Here is a 23000-nt window from a genome sequence, read left to right on the forward strand (position 1 = left end):
CCGGCTTGCGGCCTGAGACGTCCAGCCTTCTGCCTGGAGAGGCCGGCCGCCCCGCCCCCTTCCCCGTCTCCCTTGCTCCCTCCCTCCAGCCGGGCTCGCGCGCTTCAGGCGCTGAGTGAGGCGGCGGGGACGCCCAGGGCACTAGTGGAGGCGGTGGCGTCGCCCCTGCACTCGGACCCGCCCCCTCGCGCCCCGCCCCGCCCCGTCCCGTCCCCGCCCTCTCCGCCGCCCTCTGCAGGAGCCTGGCAGCTGCAGCGGAGCAGCGGAGCCGCGGAGCGGGCGGCAGGGGCCGGGGCTGTGCGCTCGGGGAGTACGGAATGTGAGGCTTGGCGGGCCGCAACGCGCTTGGACGCTTGGACGGGCTCGGGGCGGCGACCCCTCGCGGACGCCCCGCTGCGCGCCGGGCCGGGGACTCGCGCTCTTGCTCGCCCTTGCGCGGTCCGCGCGCCAGCGGGACCATGAAGAAGTTCTCTCGGATGCCCAAGTCGGAGGGCGGCAGCGGCGGCGGAGCGGCGGGTGGCGGGGCTGGCGGCGCTGGGACCGGCTGCGGCTCCAGCGGCTCGTCCGTGGGGGTCCGGGTGTTCGCGGTCGGCCGCTACCAGGTCACCCTGGAAGAGTCGCTGGCCGAAGGTACGGGTGCCCAGGGAGGCTTGGACAGGCAGGTGAGGGAGGGCTGGGGTGTGGCGGCGGCTTCTCCGGGTCCTCGCCCTCTGGACTGACTCTTGTACCCCGTTCTTCCTCCGCTGCCGCGCCAGCGGGGCTCTTAAAAGAGTGGCTCGGGCTTTCTCTTTTCAGCTGGCTTTTCTTGCGGCGGGCAGCTCTGGCCGGTGCACAGTTCTCTCATGCCGAGTTTAAATCATTTTGTCCGTTTTGACGCGAGAAAATAGACGCGCTAGGAAGTGGGGTGGTGTTATGATTGGGACAGTGACTCATTAGAGGGTCAGATCAAGCAGGATTGAAGCTCTGTTCTGCCAGCTGTAGCTCAGACGGGTGTCATGCGTTGGCCTCTTCGTCCGAGCCTCCACACGCGCTGCAGGGCATAGGACCTAAAGCCCCTGTTGTCGAGCCCGGGTTTGCTGCAGCTCAGCCATGTGTTGAAAAACAGTGTATTTGTGTGCATGTGTGTGTGTTGGAGGTGATCCTTTGCTCTAAATTCAGTTAGTAGGTTGCACTGGGAAACAGGTAAATTTGAAGCCCATTTATCTTTGTTATTTAGAATCTTCTGTGTTGGACAAGGTGCAATTCATGCCCTCCCAATATGGCTCTTTGATAATGGTTTAAAAGGTGATATGAAAGCAGGTTAATTTTCACTTGTGAAGTTTTGTGATCGGTCCTTCAGGATCTGGAACAGATTATGACGGCAGGTAGAAGTCTACTTACAAAAAAAATTTACTCCATATTAGAAGAAGAACTTAGACTGTAGTGTTGTATTTCTGGTATAATTGCCCTGTAGAAAACACTTTCCCTGTGTACTGCATGCTTCATTGGTCTTTGAGTTTTTAATTGCAAAATGATATTACAAAATAAACACCTTAAAAAAAATTTAAGAAATACATTTTGTTGACAAATGTCCCTTGTAAGTTCTATGGTTAAGATAAATCAAAGAGTGGATTCAGTTCTCTGAGAGACGTTGATGTGGTTTGAAAACAGTAGATTGAAGTTCTACTCGTATTTTTTGAAATGCTGTGAACAACAGTAAATTAGCACAGGAGAAAAACCTGAAGATTTTCGTATAAAGTATTCGAAAGAGAAAGAAATTGTGAATTATTCAGGTGTACATATCATTGTTAGGTGAATCATTGCTCAGAATAATGATCTTAGCCAAAACTTGGAGAGGTGGGAGAAGGAGGATCCTTAGTTTTTCACAAGAATGAATATGTGGTGAGTGGTCTATAAAAGATTTACTATGCTATAAAGTTTTCTAGCTCTTTATTACACATGAATTTCAATTGTTGCTTTAGAATATGTTTTAGGTGTTAAGAACACATAGCTATTAAGTCAAATGTCATTTTTTGTCTTTGAATTGTTTTAGTAACTAATTGAAGTGTAGCTTGGGTAGTGTTACACTCACTTCATTCCACTAAATCCCAGATGGGTCTTTTTAATAGAAAATATATGTATATTGACATTTCACAAACTAGATTTTGAATCTGTAACTTGTATCACTCACTACCCTAAGCACATCCTATCACTTCCCTAAGCAAACCATTTTCAATAAAAAAAAACTTTGGAAAATAAAAAATAAAGATGAATTTCAAAAGGAGAGTTCATTCAACCACAGCAAAGAATGAAAATTTATTTCAAGTGCTAATGTCACTGTTAGAGTGTTCCATATTGAGTTTTGCCATAAATTCATCATTTCTCTTGAAAAATCAATAATCAGGTGCTGGGAGGATGCAAGGGCTGAAGAAATCCTTTTGGAAGATGGGACTTATCCATCCTATATCCCAGCTTTAATAACCTGGAGGGGAGTCCAAGGCCTAGGTTTTCTTCCCTTGTGTATTTTTTTCTCTCTCCAGCACACACACAACTGGAATTGTCTATGTATAATCAGTTTACTTTTTGATCCTGGCTGGTCTGTTCTTATTTCAGATGCTTAATATCCCCTCTCCCTTCCAAATAAATAATGCTGCAATTTAGCCAAGATGTTTAAGCACAAGTCTAGTTTACATTTAAGTGTGATTAATCAATAGTTGATGGGTGTGCTTGATTGTAAGATTGGGCCAAATGCTTGTGAAAATGCATTAAAGTTTAGAGTACTTGATTTGGGGAGAGGCTTACCATTGAGTAGGATAAGTGGTAGAAGCTAAGACAAACCGAAACACAAACTTGGTAGATTTTGCATTTTTAGCTTTGGCCTAAGTTGTTTAAACAGAGCCAGGAAGACCCAATAGATTCTGTGCCCTGAAGTGTTTTTGCCATGCTCCTACAAACATTGGTAGCTTACTCATAATGACCTCTGCAGTGTCTTTTCAATAAGTCAGTCCGTGTCTCCCTCTCTTTTGTTATTTGTATATAATTAGTTATGTTCCAAAAAGTCACTGTGAAAACTGAATTAGCAAATCCTGAACCATTGCTCCTACTACAGTGTTAGGTTCTTGAGAGCCTCTGTTCTCAACATTTTTGTCAACTCATTAACATACAACCTTGTTTTGTGTGTATTGCAGTTTAAACGCACCTTATTTAATATATTTGGTTGATTTATTAACATTGAAATCGTGGCCAACAGCTCTACAATTCATGCCTCCATGAGGACTTGTTATTTTCTCTGTAATCTTTTCTCCTTGAACAGTAGACAGCACTTTAGCACTGTGCTTGGGGACTGTTTTCAACAGTGAAATCACCAATTGCAAGCACAAAAATGAGAAAAACATGGCACTAAATAGACCATGAAAAGGACATTTGTTTACAGTATGTAAGCTGAAACAAGAATGTGGATGTCAGTAGACTCAAATTTTTCACCAATGTGCACGTCTGCAAATGACAGTGAAAGTGTCATGAGTAATGCTTTTTGGGGGTACAAATATTAGTGAGTAGATGAATTTGCAAATACAGTATCCCCAAATAATGAGGATCAACCATTGTTATAGGTATATATGTATATGCACATATTATGTCTATAATTTAAAAAGCAGATTCTCAGGGGTAAGTTGTATGTTTAAACTGTTAAAAGCAGTTTTCTCTGTGAAACATATACATTGTATCATAATGTCTTTGTAGTCAAGCACATAAATGTTTGAAAATACAACTTGCACCTTTTTAGTTCCTCCTCAAAGTTTAAAGGACTGATAGCACAGTGAGGCAGTTTAGTTTTTTTCTCAAAAACTGTTTAGTGTTAGGAGTCTGTGCTAAGCAGATCCCAACTTTGGTCTGTGGAAATGAGGGAGAGCCATATGTCAGTTTTTAGCTTGAAACAGTGACAAATTGTCAGGCTCATGTAACTAATTCAAGGTAACCTCCCAAGTTTTTACTAAAACCTAGGATTGGCTTGTTGATCACATGCATCACCATAACAAGCCTTTGGTGCTAATCTGAGGAGTTTAATGTTGATTGATAATCAGAAGTTGGTTTTCGAGTAGGGGACATTTTTTTCCCTAAGTGTCCTTGGTACAAAATGGACCTAAAATGGGGTGTTGAGCATAGGAGACCAGAGATGAGTTGTTGAGATAATGTAATCATGAGGTTATGGGGCTGGATAGGAGTGATAGTGTGAATATGGTGATGTGGGTAAGATTTACTGAGATGGGTGTTGGGGGTTATTGGCTTGTTAGTAATTGGAGGCCAGGAAGTTACTACAGGGTTCTTTAAAAATAACTCAGTATTTCTTTTAGAGTTAAATGCTTAGATAAGGGTGAATGAGTTTAAGCTAAGTGTTAGCCGGTTCTCAATGTTAATTTTATGGGAAGGTTGTACTATACATCTCTGATTTTGTACTATAAATTAGCAGGAAAATGATAGAGTTAAGTGCCATATCTCATTTGCAGAAATCATCTGTGGCTGCCCAGTAACTTCATTCCTAAGAAAAAACAGAGAGCATAGAAAGAGGGGGAGGATTGAATACAAATATCAACAACTGTTACTACTGTACAACTTCATTAAATGCCTTTGTGTGCTAAGCACTGCTAGGTGCTGCTTAACATAGTAGAGAACAATAATGGAGGTATTTTTCTGGCCTATGGAACTTACAGATTAGTGTGGAAGGTAAATGCTAAACCAGCAAACGAAAATCACCAAGTTACTGTAGTTAAAATTTTTTTATAGGTGTCGTGAAGACAATGCTCAGGGTTTTATGAGAGAATGCAGTTTAGATTGGGGGGTCAAGGAAGGCTTTTTTGATCTTTTAGTAGAAGCCTGAAGAATGAAATAAGTTAGTTAAAAACAGTGGTGTGAAGGTCAGGGTGGTTTGAAGTGTGTCATGAAAACTGAAGTCTCTATGTGAGGGAAGGAAGTTTCAGAAACTGAAATATGCTCGGAGCTGTGGACTACAATAAATGAATCACATGTGAGAGAGATCCAAGATGATGTTGGCAAGGTGACCAGGGTCCAGGGTTTAGTATACCATGTTGAAGAGTTTAGGTTTTATCTGAAATGCAATGGGAAGCTATTGAAAGATTTAAGTTGGGGCAGTGACATGCTCTGATTTGTATTTTTACAAGATGATATACAAATAGAATGGTTAAATGTTGACAGTGGGGTGAAGATGATAATGCTTAAATGAGAAGACCTTGTGGTGGTCATAGGAAGTGTTAGGAATGACTTGCTTATGTATCTCTTGGGTAAAAGTACCATTTGTGAACATAGGGAAGGAACAGATTTTTTTCTTTTTGAGGTGTTTGGAGGACATCCTGTAGTTCCAGACATGTTTAGATGAGATATCTGAGAGGAAATATCAAATGGGAAGTTGGGTATGTTGTCTGGAACTTAGCAAAGGTGTTTAGGCTTAGAGATGATACTTTTTTTCTGAGACGGAATCTCACTCTGTTGCCCAGGCTGGAGTGCAGTGGTGCGATCTTGGCTCAGTGCAACTTATGCCTCCTGGGTTCAAGCGATTCTCCTGCTTCAGCCTCCTGAGTAGCTGGGACTACAGGCATGTGCTACCACACCCAGCTAATTTGTTATTTTTAGTAGAGACGGGTTTTCACCCACGTTGGCCAGGCTGGTCTTGAACTCCTGACCTCAGTTGATTTACTCGGCGTCTCAGAGTGCTGGGATTACAGACTTGAGCCAGGCCTAGATACGGTACTAGAGACTGACTAGTGAGACCCTGGCTATTACTTAAAGCCCTGGGAGAGGATGGATGTAGGGGGAGTGTAGAATGAGAAGGTGCTCACCAACGGGCTCCTGTAGTGCATCAGTCCCAGACATTAATGTTCATTATAAATATTCAGAGGATTTGGTAAAACACAAAGTACTGAGCCTGGTCCCCAACTTTTGATTATGTCTGAGTGAGACTGACTCCTTCGATGGTACAGATGCTGCTGGTTCAGGAACCATAACTTGAGTACCACTGATTTAGAGCAAGCAAAGAAAACTAAGAAGAAATTGCTAGAGAGGTATGAGGAAAACCAAGACACTCTGATACCTGGAAACTTGAGAGTATTTCAAGAAGGGGAGGGAGTGAACAATTGTGTTTCTGCAAAGTCATCTTACTTGATCACATTTTTTGGCCTGGCATTCACAGTTATTCATGCTCACTTCTTCTTTTTAAAAGCTTACTTGTAATTATTTCCTAGGTGAATACTCTTTGTGCCTGGTACAATGTGCTCCACTCGCTGTTGGTCCATGAATGAATCTTGTACTTGCCTGTCACTCTGGCTTTTGCCTGTGTAATCCCTATTTCCCAAGTACTGGTTATGATCACTTCCTCCTTTCTGTGGACACTTGTAACTCTTTGCTTTTTTCCCTCTTGGCACATTTAACCTTCTGTCTTGAGATGCAATTATGTAAGGACCTAGAAATACTAAGGTTGTTAACTGCTGTTCCTCTCTTACCTCCACTACCAGATAGTAAAATTCTTAAGGGTTGACAGACTCTGTTTTAGTTGATGTTGTGTCACACAAGTTGGCCATACCATGAACATTCATCTACTTCTCAAAGGAAATTATGTTTGACTTTCTTTCTTCTTCTTTATTTTTAATCAGATGTTATTCTTCAGTGGAATTTAAGGATTAATTTGCAAATTGAAGAGCACCAATGGAGGGCTCTTTACTGGATATCAAAGGTTTTGTACTTAGGCCAGAGACTCTGAATTTTCTAGTTTGGTGAAGACAACAGTTAAGGCAGTGTCATTTCACTTAGCAACTTGAAACAGGAAGAAAAAATAACCTGGATGCCCCCTTGTAGTTACTTTGCTTTATTGACATTGTGTTTTTATTTATTCCAGAAAGATTGAGTTTTTAAAGAAGTATGTTACATGCAATTGTGAAATTGTTTTACATTTTGCAGTTGATTTTGACAGCTGTTTTTGGATGCTGAGCTTTTTGAGGGCAGAACCAAGGTCTGTGTTCACCTCTGCATTCATTTGTCCTGTAGTACTTACTTAGCAACTTTTTTTTTCTTTAATTAAGCTTTTAGAAAATATTGTTTCCTCTTCTGAAACAAGGAGTTAATATCTATTGTGAAGATTAGAGAAGATAATGTGTGACAGTACCTAACAGTGCGTTGCCAAATTTCTTCATAAATATGAGTGACTTTTAAGTTTAGATTTGGTTATAAGCTTTCAGTAAAATCTGATTTGGAAATCATCATAGTGACTTGATTTTATATTTGATATCACATTTGTCCTGAATAAGTATCACATTTATGTTTGCAAAATCTCTGAATAGTTTGTTAGATAATTATGTGTCACTCAGCCATATTGAATTTTCAAGTTTCAATCAGTTATATAAAATTTTGACCTATTTAGTAGCAAATGATTTAACAATAAAATGGAAATTATTTGCAACAAAGGATACTATATAGAATATTATTAACAAATGCTTCTCTTTTGGGTGGCTTATGTTATCATTGTAGTGATAGCTCCTAGGATGTAATTTTGATTGTCCACTATGTATTTCCTCTAGAGGTAGTAGTTTTACTGAAGGACAAGTTACACTAAAACAATTATTCTCAATTTTTGGTATTCCAGAAGTCATAGTGGAAATTTATAGTGCATTTATCTCTAGTAAAGGTGCTAAATTGTACAGGCTGGGCTGGTGGCTCATGCCTGTAATCCCAGCACTTTGGGAGGCTGAGACAGGTAGATCACTGAGGCCAGGAGTTTAAGACCAGCCTGGCCAAAGGGTGAAACCCCGTCTCTACTAAAAATACAAAAATTAGTTGCATATAGTGGTGCACGCCTGTAATTCCAGCTATTCAGGAGGCTGAGGCAGGAGACTCCCTTGAACCCGGGAGGCGGAGGTTGCAGTGAGCTGAGATTGTTCTCAGAGCAAGATGCTATCTCAAAAAAAAAAAAAAAGAAGTGCTAAATTGTACAAACGTGCCATATATCTTTGCTTTTAAGCTATAGTCAACTATTGTGGTTAATACTGACATTCTCATGCTGGGCAGACTGAAAAGGCTATGTCTTTGATATTTTAAAAATAATGAAAATGAATTAATATTTGTTAGTATCTTTCATCATGGGGTGCACAGGAGGGAAACCTGGAAAAGGCCCTTGATGTGGTTAATGTTAGAGAACATACTAGGAAGTGAGACTGATGTCCTTATGTTGATCCTTTGTCTTCTATAGTGTTCTTTCTAATCTTATATGTTATCTTCGTTTTCTTTCACCATTTCCCTCCTTTTCTTTGGTCAAAACTTGAAGTAGTTTCATATACATCTATTAGAGCTCATTTGGTAGCTATCAAAATGATTAAAGCCTTGACTTGGGATTCCATAATTGAGTCCTGAACCACCATTTCACAGCTGCCACACTTTTCTACTGGTCAGGGTATAACATTTCATCTCCAAGGGGTTGGGACTGTTTATTCCTTGGTTTTATCTTGCATGCATCTGGTGAACCATTCATCTACCCACAAGCGTGCTATTTTTAGGGGACTAAGTTGGGAAGTTGAGTGGTTAATGACTGAGCTGTTTTAAATAGTTGGGCACTTAGTTAATTTGGAGATTCTTTGCGTATCATCTTTACAAATGAGGTCAGTCAGCACATGTCTGTCAACAGTTTCAAAAGTCTCTGTAGGAAAGTGGTTGTGAGGCCTTTTCTACAGAGAGACTTTGTTTTTGGTTTATCCTAGTCTTGTAGAATTGTAGTAACATTAGAGGCATTTTACAGTGGGTATTATTTTAAAATATGGAATGATTGTTGCTACTAGTTTGCACATTTTCACATTTTTAAATTAGCTTTGAAATAGTACCTTCTTGGACACATCTATCGGGAAAAACACTAGCTGCTAATCCCTGTTCTGCCTCTAACTTGCATTGTGACTTTTTGACTTCAGTTTCAAGAAAAAAATGAAGTGGATAAAATGAATTTGTAACATCCTTTTCTGTTTTAGTATTCTAGGATTCTATCTATGTAACTGATTTTTACTGCTCTTTTTGATAAGTAAGGAGCACGGGGTAGAGAGGGATAGCAATGAACAATTTTAGGATTGAGACCATAATGAAAGGATTGTGTTTGGTCATTATACAATTTGAGTTCTTTGACAAACTTCACAATGGATTAGCAATTTATTTATTTATTTATTTATTATTATTATTGTTTGAGATGGAATCTTGCTCTGTCACCCAGGCTGGAATGCAGTGGCGCCATCTCAGTTCACTGCAACCTCTGCCTCCTGGGTTCAAATAATTCTCCTATCTCAGCCTCCTTGAGTAGTTGGGATTATAGGCACATGCTGCCTGGCTAATTTTTGTGTTTTTAATAGAAACGGGGTGTCACTATGTTGGTCAGGCTGGTCTCGAACTCCTGACCTCGTGATTTGCCCGCCTAGGCCTTTCAAAGTTCTGGGATTATAGACGTAAGCCACCACGCCCGGCAGCAATTTATCTTTTAATCCTAAAGTATAAAATTATTTTTATTTTATTTTTTCAAGATGGAGTCTTGCCTTGTTGCCCATGCTGGAGTGAAGTGGTACAATCTTGGTTTACTGCAATCTCTGCTTCCCGGATTCAAGTGATTTTCCTGCCTCAACCTCCCAAGTAACTGGGATTACAGGCGTTTGCCACCATATGTGGCTAATTTTTGTATTTTTTTTAAGGTAGAGTTTCACTCTTCTTGCCCAGGCTGAAGTGCAGTGGCGTGACCTCGGCTCACTGCAACCTCCACCTCCTGGGTTCAGGTGATTCTCCTGCCTCAGCCTCTCAAGTAGCTGGGATTATAGGCACCCGTCACTATGCCCTTCTAATTTTTCTATTTTTAGTAGAAATGGGGTTTCACCATGTTGGCCAGGGTGGTCTCAAACTCCTGAACTCGGGTAATCCACCTGCCTTAGCCTCCCAAAGTGCTGGGATTACAGGCATGAGCCACCGTTCCTGGCCTTATGCAGATTTTTTTCTTTCTTCGTTTTTTTTTTTTTTTTTTTTTTTTTGAGATGGAGTTTCACTCTTCTTACCCAGGCTGGAGTGCAATGGTGCGATCTTGGGTCACCGCAATCTCTGCCTCCAGTATTCTACCTCCCAAGTTCAAGTGATTCTCCTGCTGTAGCCTCCCAAGTAGCTGGGATTACCGGCATACACCACCATGCTTGGCTAATTTTGTATTTTTAGTAGAAACAGGGTTTCTCCATGTTGGTTAGGCTAGTCTTGAACTCCTGACCTCAGGTGATCTGCCCACCTCAGCCTCCCAAAGTACTGGGATTATAGGGGTGAGCCACCGTGCCTGGCTTAATTTTTGTATTTTTAGTAGAGACAGGATTTCTCCATGTTGGTTAGGCTGGTCTCGAACTCCTGACCTCAAGTGATCTGCCCACCTTGGCCTCCTAAAGTGCTAAGATTACAGGCATGAGCCACCAGGCCTGGCCTAACATTATTTTTTAATTACTGGAAAAAGGTCTTTTTTTTTTTTTTTTTTTTTTTTGGTCTTTTCTAAGAAGTTGCCTTTCGTGCTGCTCCTTAAGATTGGGGTCGAAGCTCAAATTAAATTGTGTGACATTTCAGAATACGATTTAGTTTCAATGGGTGTGCCACCTTAACTGCTTATTTTACTATCTTGATCATGTTCTCTAAGACACTCATTCACAGTATATGTATTTTAGAGAGTATTGGAAAGTTTAAAAAAAACTTTGTTTATAAAGTTTTTATTCAAAAAGAATATTTGAGGAGGAGGCATGACAATGTTTTCTCTGATTAAGTTTATAGATAGAAAGTTTACCCATGATATGTGTGGAAAATTTGGTACTTTTTCGTTCCAGTGCTGTCAGCCCTAATTTGGGTTCGTAATACATCTCATTTAGAGAATTAAATTAGCATTTGGACTGTTCTTTCAGACTCTTTCCTTGCCAAACCAATTCTTGTATCCCATCCAGTTTATTCTTCCTGAAATGGACTTATGCTCATGTCACTGTCTTATTTGCCTAACCAAGCAAAGTACAAACTCATTACCCTAGGATTCAGGGCCCTCTGCAGTGTGACCTCCAACCCACCTCTCCAACCTTAATCTCTCACTTTTACTCCCTGTGTATATTACACACATGTACTTGATATTTCCTGCACTTCTCTCAAGCTTTCTGCAATGGTCTGAATGTTTGTCTGCTTCCCCAGTTCATATGTTGAAATCCCAACCCCCAAAGTGATGACATTTAGTGATGGGGCTGTGTGGAAGTGATTAGGTCATGAGAGCCCTCATAAATGGAATTAATGCCCTTATAAAAGAGGCCCCAGAGAGATACTTCATCCCTTCCACCATATGAGGTTAGAGTGAGGAGATGGCCATCTGTGAGGAAACAACTCCTCACCAGACACCGATTCCCAGCACCTTGGTCTCGGACTTTCCAGTTTCCGTAACAGCAAGAAATAAATTTCTGTTGTTTATAAGTCACCCAATTTTGTGTGTGTGTGTGTGTGTGTTTTGAGTCAAGGTCTCACTCTTTTGGCTAGGCTGAAGTGCCTAGCTCACTCCATAGCTCATTGCAGCCTTGAACTACTGGCCTCTCGCAGTCCTCCCACCTCAGTCTCCAAGATAGTTGGGACAATAGGCGTGTGCCACCTTGCCACACTTTCCCATTTCTATTTTTTAGCTTATGTTATATTTGCCCAGAATGTGAATACTAGCCTCCACCACTCTGTTAAAAATTGGGTCTTGTAGATTATATTTAAAATAGTTACTTTTTTTGCAATTTTTTTTTTTTTTGAGATGAAGTCTGGCTCTGTCGCCCAGGCTGGAGTGCAGTGGCATGATCTTAGCTCACTGCAACCTCTGCCTCCTTGGTTCAAGCAATTCTCTGCCTCAGCCTCCCAAGTAGCTGGGATTACAGGTGCCTGCCACCACGCCCGGCTTTTTGTATTTTAGTAGAGACAAGGTTTCACCATCTTGGCCAGGCTGGACAATCTTTATTTTTTCATGAAATCCTATTTACAACCAAATAAGTGTAATTATGTCTTCCTTTGTCCTGTGTAACAACTGTTACTTATGTAGCACTTATCTAAAATAGCTTTGTTTTGTTCTAATAAAATGTGTTGTTTTCTCTACTTTAAAATTTAATTCTTTTAAGGCTAATCTTGTATTCATTCCTTTTTTCCCTCTTAGTATTTTAAAAATATTTGGTAGAGATAGGATCTTGTTATGTTATCCAGGCTGGTCTTGAACTTCTGGCCTCAAGTGGTCCTCCTGCTTTGGCTTCCCAAAGTGCTGGGATTACAGGTATGAGGCACCATGCTTGGCCTTGTATTCATCTTTTATTTCTTGCAGTGCTGTACTCATGATAATGTTCAGTACCTCTGTAAGAGATTGAGTTTTGTTATTGAAAAGTGGTCAGAGGGCTTGCTACAAATTACTATGAAACAACTGGATAGCAGCCATACTTGACATATCAAACTGTTCAATTGTTATTTAGGAGAAAGCTGACTCTGTTTTTGAAATTCTGTCCATTTAAAAATAAGGAAATAGAGATATTTGGTAATAATGTAGGTCTAGCATTAAATAGATGCATGAAAATAATACTACCAGATTTATTTTTGGACTCCTAGCCTCTTTTATTTCTGTTATGGTTAAATGTATAGGACATTTTGTTTTGTGGGTACTGCATTGGTTGTATTAGATGTGACTCTCAAATTGTTCTATCCTGAATTCCCTTGAGCCACCACCGTTGGACAGAGTGGGAGCTGAGTAGGTCTAAAGTATGTGCTTTGGATAACTGATCTTAAGAAGAAACAGTTTTAGGGATGGTCAGCTGTGTATGACTTTATCTTGAGTGGCGGATAGTACCAAGGCTTAATGGGATGAATAGTATCTAAGGGGATGAGGAGATTAGGAAGGAGAAGGGGATCTCATCTCCCATCTCATCTCCCTAAGGCTCCTGGGGAGGGAAACAAGTGAGCATTAACTGGGGGATTCCTCTAACTGGACTATGTGATATTGAAGATACTTATTTTCTTGGTAGAAAGACATTGAGTTTGCTTTTAGATTAGGAAATTTGTAAGCCTGGCCCAAAGGTCGGAGGGTAGCAAATCACCCTTGACTATTCTTTCTTTCATTTTCTAGAAGAGAGGGTTCCAACATACTACTTCCCCTTGCCTAAATGCTATATTTACTTATTTTTCTTTATTTTTGCTGATTGGGACATTGTTAGGGCTGCCTGGAGCTTTTAACACACTTAAGTATTCTCTTTTGAATGAGATTGTCAGTGGTTAGTTTAGGTTTTACTATTCTTTCTGAATCATAAAGATATTAGTACTAAAATATATTTTTTTTTCTGAATCTTTTCAGGACTGTTTTTCTAGGGAGTAGGATTATGCATCACTGGCAGTTACTCACTTTTTCATTCGCTTGCCTGCATCACAGACTCTTCTACTGAATGTTAGTGGTCTTTTTTTTTAACAGGTATAGAAAAAAATGTTTCTACTGACTCATGATCAGTAGGACATGTGTTCTGAATCATTTCTTCAGAGGTTGGGTGTATATATACTCAGCTGTGCATAGGCTTTTGATGGTGTCTTCTATGATCACTAACAAGAGTATGTAAGATAGTTAATTGTTATGTGCAGTAATATGGACCTAAGGATTTTTTTTTTCCTACCTAATGGGCCTAAATTGAAATTGGACTAGATCCTTAGTTTCATTAGCACGGTGTTATGGTTAACTCACTCAAACAGTTCAGTTTAAATCTTAGTGAATAGTTAACTGAATTGCTAAATCATTGGTAAATTTTCATATTTTAGCAAAATGTTGTTTATACAACCCAAAGGAGAAATTCTAAGGATCTCAACCCAAATTGGTACTTGTTTTTATTTTTAAACCAGTGAAAGTATTCTGGATTTTATGGTTTTTCATCTCAGTGAGGTAGGAACTTTAGAAATATTACAAGCCTGTGAGTTTTATTTTTTAAAATATGTTCGTATATGGTATTTTGCCTATCCATAGGGAATGTTGGAAGTACATTTGTAAACACTGTATGACTCCATAGTGTTCAGGGTTGGATGTAACTAATGCTCATAAATTTCTAGTTTAAGAAACTTTATTTAATATATAGATTCAAGGTTCAAATTTGTTCTTATCTTAGAATAGTGGCTGTTTATTTTTTTTAAATACACTGTAGATATTTCAAAAAGTTGTGGTGGGTCGTTATGAATAGTATAAGGTCAATCCATTTTTTTTTTTAATGTTTTGGAAGGCTAAATATAGGGAACGATGTATAAGAACCTGAATTAAAAATCAGACCTTCTCAGGGCCTCTTTCAGAAAATATCCTAAGGATTATTTTAACTGCGAAAATTGGTATTGTTGGACTAACAGTCTTTGAAAATGCTAGTGCTTCATTAAATTTCCTATAATTGTAGTGATTGTCCAGATTTAGTTCCCTCATTTAACCATGAGAAAATGGAGTAATGAATGAACCCAAAGTCACACTATTAGTGTTGATTGTGTTGGTTGTGGAGAGTAGAACTTAGTTCTTATGATCAGCACTCTTTCTAGTAGTTAGAGCCCCTTTATTTTTATTTTTCATTTTTTTCCCTTACGCCTAAGTACTTTTACTTATGGCCTCTTTAATTGGCTCCTATGCTGTATAGGCATAAGGGACCTGGGGACTTTTAATAGTCTGAAGGCAGCTGGAGTATTACTGGGTACCTGAGGCGTATGAGGTGAAAGAAGTATTCGGAAACATTTTTGCTCAAGTTTCAAAGTTAAAGCTTTCCCGCTTTACATTTTCCTAAGGCCATCAAACCATGTGCTACAGTTATTTGAGCTAAGATGTCACGATTAATTTTAAAAGTTTAAATCCCAGCTCCTCCCAGGTTAGTCTGTTGTCTCGGTCTAGAGAGGACGCGTCATAAATGAAATAATATATTTGTGAACTGTAAAGTATGTAGCATAAAGTTATATTACTTTAGCTTCTTCAGTTGAATTTAGCATAGCAGCACATAGGACCTTCTGTAGGGAGGAAGGGGAAAGAGAAAGAGAAATAACTGAGTTTTTATCCTCCATTTTTCTTCTGTTCCTTGTTCAAGGTTATGGAGTCTGATGTACTGTAGTATCAGATCCCTATTTGCATTTTTACTTAATAAATTCGTGTGGTGTTCAAAGTAAAAAGAAAACAAGATTATTTTAAATTTCTATTTATTAGATGACAGCACAAATGCTTTTGACTTAAAGTTGGAATACAAAACATCCGAATCTTTAAAGTGATATAAATTTCTATGATATTGTAAAACAGTTACCTTAAAAAGGACATGGCATTACTTTTACACATTTGGCATATTTTTATACACAGGCAAGTAAAAGTCAAAATAGAATGGTGGTTGATTTATGATTTTAAGACAAAGGATAAGATTTCTAAACTAAACTTATTTGGAAATGTCATTATTGTCTAGGTGTAAAACTCAAGAATATTGAAACGCAACTAGCATTTATAAGAAATATTTGTAGAATAGTAATTAATAAATAAAGCTTAATATCTTCTTATATCGTAGTAATAATGAATTAGAAAATAAATTACATTCATAATAGTGAAACAATATATATCACCTAAGAGCTAAACTCATGAGAAATGTGCAGAACCTCTGAATAAAACCATAATATTGTTATGGAAGAACACAAAATAAAACTTGTCTAAATAAAGAACTATATCATGTTACTAGCTAAGAAGACTCAATATTGTCAACGTGTCATTTCTTCCTAAATAAACTTAGTACAAAAACGATTAAAAAAATAAACTATAATATTTCCAATATTTTTCAAACTATGGAATTATCACCATCATTATCAAGAAGCATTCATCTAGTGTCTGTATTTTTTCTGAGTAAAAGTAGCTTTTTCGTAAGTCAAAATGTAGAAAGAGCCTGGCATAGGTGGCCCACGCCTCAGGAGGCTGAGGTGGAGTTCAAGGTTGCAATGAGTGCCATTGCACTCATCCGGGGTGACAGAGTGAGACCTTGTCTCTAAATAATAATAATAAAATTTTTAAAAATGTGACACATTTCCCCCCCTCCATCTGCCTCTAATATATATCTCTCCTTCGAACTTTAGATAGAGGCTGAACCATTGGTCATCTTTTCTCTCCCATTCTTTTTTTTCCATCAATTATCTGATTTTTCTCTTATTTTTACTTGTTCCTTAATATTTTTTTTTATACCTCTTGAGGTATACCAGTTTATACCCTGAACAGTTTATATCCTGTTCAACATGTAAGCCTGTTTCTCTCATCTCAGATGAAACAAACAAAAATAAAACTTTTGTGATCTTTCCTACTCTTTGCTTCCTTTATTAATTGACTTTTCTGAAAAAATAGATTTTGGTAATAGTTCTTATAATGTGGTGTATGGACCCCAAGGGCCTTTGATAGGGGGTCTATCAGGTAAAAAATATTTTCATAATAATACTAAGATATAATTGCCATTTATACTGTATTGGCATTCACACTGCATGCACCTTAACAATAATCAAGGTAGTGAAAATCATTTCATTACTCTTGGCCCTTGAGTACATGTCTTTTGTTTTGGCAAAATGTACATGAGATTTACCTCAACCATTTTTAAGTGTACAATTCAGTGGCATTAAGTACATTCAAATTGTTGTGCATTCCTCACTGTTTCAGAAAAATTTTCATCATTTTGAACAAAATCCATACCCATCAAACACCAATTTTCTACTTCCACTATTCCTTTAGACACTGATAACCATGATTTACTTTCCATTTTCTATGAATTTAACTATTTTAGATATCTTACAGAAGTGGAATTATAACAACATTTAGCATTTTGTCTGGCTTATTTTACTTAAAAATGTCTTTAAGGTATTCATCCTTGTTGTATGTTGTAGCCTACATCAGAATTTCATTCCTTTTTAAGACCGAGTAATATTTCACATTTTGTTTATCTGTCTGTGGGCATTTGGGTTGTTTCTACCTTTGGCTGTTGTGAATAATGCTGCTGTAGATATGGGTGTACAAATATGTATATATTTGTATATGTATATGTTTGAGTCCCTCCTTTCTTTTTACTTTTTGGTGTATATCCAGAAGTGGAATTATTGGATCATATGATAATTCTATGTTTAATGTTTAAGGAACTGCCCTACTGTTGTTCATAGTGCTTGTACCATTTTACATTCCCAAAGCTAATGCTCATGGGCTCCAATTTCTCTACATCCTTGCCTCACCAACACTTCCAATTTTTTTTAAATAATAGGTAGCCTTCCTAATGAAGTGTTACCTACCTCAGAAATGTGCAGAACCTCTGTGAAGAAAATCACAATATTGTTATAGAGGAACATAAAAGATGTACATTTTCCTAATGATTTGTAATTTTGGGCATCTTTTCATGTGCTTATTTACCATTTTTAAGTGTATGCCTTTTTAATATCTATGTAACAAAATTGGAAATACACAAAGCACTTTTGCTGCATAAGAAAGCAGTATGATGTAATTGAGGAAGAGCACTTGGGTGATGGTGTGGCTGAAGTAGGTGCCTTTTTTCATAGAGTATCATTTTTACTTGAAACAATGACAAACTATGATTATTCATTTAGACTTGGATATTTGGCAGCCATTTTCTCAAAAGATGAAATGAGTCTGTCACTTCAAGGAAAACACATTACAGGTCTTATTAATTTAGGAATTTGAACTTTCAAAGAAAATCAGAATTTTAGGAAACTTGTATCAGGCCTTGTGAGCTTGACAGTTCTCTATTACTTTGAAAGCCTTTCTGAGGAGATAGGTAATAATATTAACAAATGTGATTTTTTTTTTTTTTTAATTCTGTAATGGAATATCTGTATAATCTATATTTTCCAAACACATGATGTTACAAATACAAAGTACAAGATTGATCACTGGATTTTTTTTTCTTTTGAGATGGAGTCTCACTCTGTTGCCCAGGCTGGAGTGCAGTGGCACAATGTCAGCTCACTGCAACCTCCTGGGTTCAAGTGATTCTCTTGCCTCAGCCTCCTGAGTAGCTGGGATTACAGGCATGCACCACCACACCCAGCTAATTTTTTTTGTATTTTTAGTAGAGATGGGGTTTCACCATGTTGGCCAGACTGGTCTCGAATGTCTGACTTTGTGGTCTGCCCATCTTGGCCTCTCAAAGTGCTGGGATTACAGGCGTGAGCCACCGTGCCTGGGGACCAGTGGATTTTAATTGTAACTGCAAAAAATTCAGTGATGTGGTTTTAGATTCCATGTTACAACTAACGTTTAAGAACTAATTATCATATTTTGCAACAATAGCAAATAATAGACTATTCATAGTTATCTGAAAAGACTATAAAATAATCTTCACCTTTTCCTCTACTTACCTGTGTGAGGCTAAATTATCTTTATGTGCTTCATTCAACCAAAACAACATATCACAGATGTACTGTTGAAGTAGGTGCGAGAATCCAATAGTCTTCTATTAAGCCCAATGTTAAAGAATTTTGCAAGCATGTTAAACAGTGCTACTCTAGTCTCTAAGTTTTTCTTTTGAAAAATATAACTTTTTATTAAAATGTTTTGTACTGAGTTATTTTAAGTGAATTAATAAAGGTTTAAAAATTTTCAGTTTTAATTTTTAATATAGTAAATATGGATTGATGTAACCCATGTAAGCAAAGCACTCTGAGGTTTTTGATAATTTTTAGGAATGTAAAGGGATCCTGATGCCAAAAGACTTTGAAAATCTGTGCGTCTACAATGTATAGCGTACTGAAACTGTCTGATACAGTAGCTAGTAGCCACATGTGACTATAGAGTACTTAAAATGTTGCTACATGGATTTGAGATATGCAATACATATAAAATGCACTTGGATTTCAAAGTTTTAATATGAAAAAAAGTAAAAGATCTTAATATTTTTATACTATTGATTACATGTTAAAAAATTTTGGTATATTGGGTCAAAAATGTATTATTAAAACTAATTTTACAGTTTTTTACCTTGTCGATGCAGCTACAGCTACTAGAACTTAAAAAATTTTATATGTGGCTCACATTATGTTGGATATATTAGACAATGCCTTGCTATAGTGTACAGCTTACAGTGGATAGTGTGCATTTTTTAGTTGGGATTATTCACCTGGGGTTCATAGATATCCATGTGCATTTTTCTTGGAGAGGACTTATGGCTTTCATTATATTCTCAAAAGGGCGTGTGACCGAAGAAAAACAAGAAACTGCTGTAAAATTTGTAACTCCTCCCCTAACCTCTGCTTGTAGTTTTTTGGGTACTGCTTATATCTTGGATCTGGGGGGATTCCCTTTCTGACAGTTTGGTAGGCTGAGTGAAATCTGTTTTGCTGGGATGCAATGAGATGCATTCTTGGCCTCTCAAGTTGGAACCTTGAATGAATGTTTCCATAGAAATGTTTTTATAGATAGTCATTAGGTATTACAGTACTGTTAGTATTAAACTGTAAACCGACCCAAGAACCTAATAATCACATATAAGACTGTTTCTGTGGGAAAATATTCTGAATACCAAAAGTAGACTTTGAAACTGTTAGAACACAATCCACTACTAAATTGGAGATTTCGTACATTTCATGCTGGGAACCTGATCAAATGAGATAATTTTTTGAAACTTGAGCATTAATAGAGTTTGAAAACATTAAACGTGTTAAAGTGGTAATCATTCTGTTTTTTTCTTTCTTTCTCTTTGAGATGACCTTGCTCTGTTATGGTAGTAGCATGATCTTGGCTCACTGCAGTCTTGACCTCCTGGGCCCAAGCGATCCTTGCACCTCAGCTTCCTGCGTGGTTGGGACTATAGGCATGTACCACCATGCCTGCCTAATTTTTAAATATTTTATAGCAACGAGGTCTCAGTGTGTTTCCCAGGTTGGTCTTGAACCTCTGGGCTCAAGTGATTCTCCAACCTCGGCCTCCCAAAGTGCTGGGGTTACAGGTGTGAGCCACCATGCCAGCTGTAATAAAGTTATGGGATGTTTGCTTACTATTTATCTCTAATCATAAGAGGGATTATATAAATAAGCCACTGAATTGGAGGATATGTGAATTAAGTGGTTGCATGTTTAGTTTGAATAGGTCTGTGATGCTATCTATGCAGTAGATTCTTGACTTTTGTAATCAGTTCTTATCAAGAAAGACTTCCTAAAACAATGAAATTTCAGGGCTTGTTGAAGTGAAGAGAGAATGCTGGATTGAGGGTATTCCAAACATAATTATTTCATTTTAACCCTTTGTACTTCAGTTGTATTTGCTGACAGAGTTTATCACAGTGTGCCATAATAACTTTTTTGTCTTTCTCAGTAGACTACAAACTCACACAAACGGTGTCCTATTGAAAATGTGTTCCAGAGACTGTCACAGACACTTATTAATATTTGTTGAAAAAATGAACATGGGAAGAGCTGTCTAATTATCTAACTATTGTGAGATAATTGCAGTTTAGGTGACATGACTGAGTATGGTCACTGGGTGAAGGGAACATTGAAGGTGATCTGAGAAAGCAGATGTTGGGTTAAAGAGTTGCAGATGCTGTTTAGGAAATCTGATGGAAGAGATGAGGTATTTTTGTACTTAATAGTTACAAGGCCACTGAAAGGAGTCGCAAGGAGAGGTTGGCATAGTACTGAATTTGGGAAGAAGAGATGGACAGCAGTATGTAAGAGTTCACTAAAATTTAATGCTTTTCTTGGGGCCTGATATTCTGGTGAGAAGGAAGTTGTGAAATAGATGAATGTGATCTGTATCCAGGCTTTGTGTTTATGAATTGAGGAGTTTTGATATGCAAAAAGGGAGAAAGAGTAATATTGGTAGAGAATTTTAAATCTGTAGTCTTTTTCAGTTCTGCTAAAAAAAAGAGACATTCTAAAATGTGACTGTTCCACTCTAGGAAAAAAAAGTGAATATAAAGGAGGTGAAAGGATGTTGTGACTAGGAATAAAAGAAAGGTAATGGTTTCATTGTAGCCTTCATTTCAGCTTTATGCATGGGAGTTGTGATGAGGGGTCCTAGAGACTAGTGATATAGCAGGGAAGTTCAAAAGGACTATGAATGTCCCCTGGCCTGTTTTAGATGTATTAATTTTTTAGAACATTGTAATTTGGGGGAGTCTTAGTCCTTAACACAGTGCTTCTTAAACTCTAATACGTATATGAATCACCTGGGATTTATTAAACTGCTTGAATTTAGTACATCTGGGTAGTGCTGGAGGTTCTGCATTATCAGCAAGCTCTCAGGTAATGCCAGTTCTGTTGTTTCCACAGGTCACATTCTATTTTAGCCAGTCTCCTAAGAGGAAGGGAAAAAACTTACCCCAAAGTGATCAAAGCAGTCCATTATGAATATCTACTTTGTTAATGGACTTCAAATGGATTATTAGTAGCTAGCAGGACTAATGTAAGTGTTCTTAAATTTCATCTAGGGTGCTTTATTGAACAGATTCCTTGACTTGAATCCCAGAGATTCAATTCCAGGTTTAGGGAAAGGTCCAGAAAACTTCAGGTTTAATAAATACTCTAGGTAATTTGGCAGTTTTGGGATTTTGGTTTGCATTGTATGAAAACTACATATTAATTTGGAGGGATTGGCATATTGAAAGTATTAAGTAGTGCTTTCCAGAAATATAGTGTGTCTTACCATTTTTATTAAGTTTAAAAAATTTCTCTCAGTAAAGTTATTAACTTCATTTAGGTCTTGCAGCGTTATAAGCTTGTCACATATGTTTTGTATTATTTTGTAATGGCTTGACCTTTCAGCAATGTGAAAAAGTTTTATGTTGATCATCTTGAAGATAATTTGCCTTTGATTAGGAATATATTGTGCTTTATCTTAGAGATAGAGTCTAACTCTGTCACCTAGGCTGGAGTGCATTGGCATGATCAAAGTACACTGCAGCATCAAACTCCTGGGCTCAATTGAGGGAAACTTCCTCCTCATTTGGGACCACAGGTGTGTGCCATCATGCCTGGCTAATTAAAATTTTTTTGTAGAGATAGGCATCTCACTTCGTTGCCCAGGCAGGCCTCAAACTTCTGGCTTCAAGCAGTCCTCCTGCCTTGGCCTCCCAAAGTGTTGCTATTACAGGCATGAACCAACCGCATTTGGTGGGAATGTATTATAATGAGCTTATCACTTAGGCCTAAGAATCAAAAAGACAGATCCTGCCTAGGAAAGTCTTGGAATCTGGTATGTTTTTATTGAACTAGTTCCCTCAACTGCCAGTAAGTCAGGTCCTTAGAGAAAATCATATTCAAGTCATAAAGGTGACAGCAGCAAGAAATTGTATAAGATTTTGGTTGAAAGAAACAGGATATGGAGATACCTGCTGGATGCCTGTGAGAAACCTGACCTAAGTGTTTCAAAAGGGTACAGCCTGTTAAGTAATTTTCAGGTTATAGGAATAGTTTTAGAAATACATATGTAGAGTCTCATCAAGGGAGAACATAGCTGGTTTTCTTTTCTTAGCTTCCTTTCTGTAGCATAAAAATAAAATTATTTTACTCTGAAAACAGTTTGTTCTTAGAAAAGCTATGACTATGTGTTCTCAAAAGAATGACTGTTACAGGAGTCTTCCAGCATATCACTTTAGGATGGGCAGTATTTTTTTTTCTTTCTTTTTTTTTTTATTGTACTATAGGTTCTGGGGTACATGTGCAGGTCATGCAGGATTGTTGCATAGGTACACACAGGGCAATGTGGTTTGCTGCCTCTATCCCCCCATCAACTACATCTGGCATTTCTCCTCATGTTATCCCTCCCCGACCTCCCCACCCCCACCGCTGTTGCTCCCTTGGCCCCCCGACAACAGACCCCATTGTGTGATGCTTCCCTCCCTGTGTCCCTGTGTTCTCATTGTTCAGCATCCGCCTATGAGTAAGAACATGTGTGTTTGATTTTCTGTTCTTGTGTCAGTTTGCTGAGAATGATGGTTTCCAGATTCATCCATGTCCCTACAAAGGAC

General features: G+C 38.3%; 1 protein-coding gene across 2 annotated transcripts in view; it reads left to right on the plus strand.

The window, feature by feature from the left end:
* The first annotated feature begins 458 nt into the window (after positions 1–458).
* Positions 459–23000, plus strand: part of BMP2K (BMP2 inducible kinase) — a 130029-nt gene continuing 107487 nt past the window's right edge. For both annotated transcript variants that reach the window (XM_012446959.2, XM_012446960.2), the window contains exon 1: positions 459–630. In XM_012446959.2, the coding sequence (XP_012302382.2) occupies positions 459–630 (172 nt within the window). The remainder of the gene's footprint in view (positions 631–23000) is intronic.

This window comes from Aotus nancymaae, unplaced genomic scaffold (genome assembly GCF_030222135.1).
Source record: "Aotus nancymaae isolate 86718 unplaced genomic scaffold, 86718_ANA_hifiasm-v0.15.2.pri h1tg000006l, whole genome shotgun sequence".
Lineage (NCBI taxonomy): Eukaryota > Metazoa > Chordata > Mammalia > Primates > Aotidae > Aotus > Aotus nancymaae.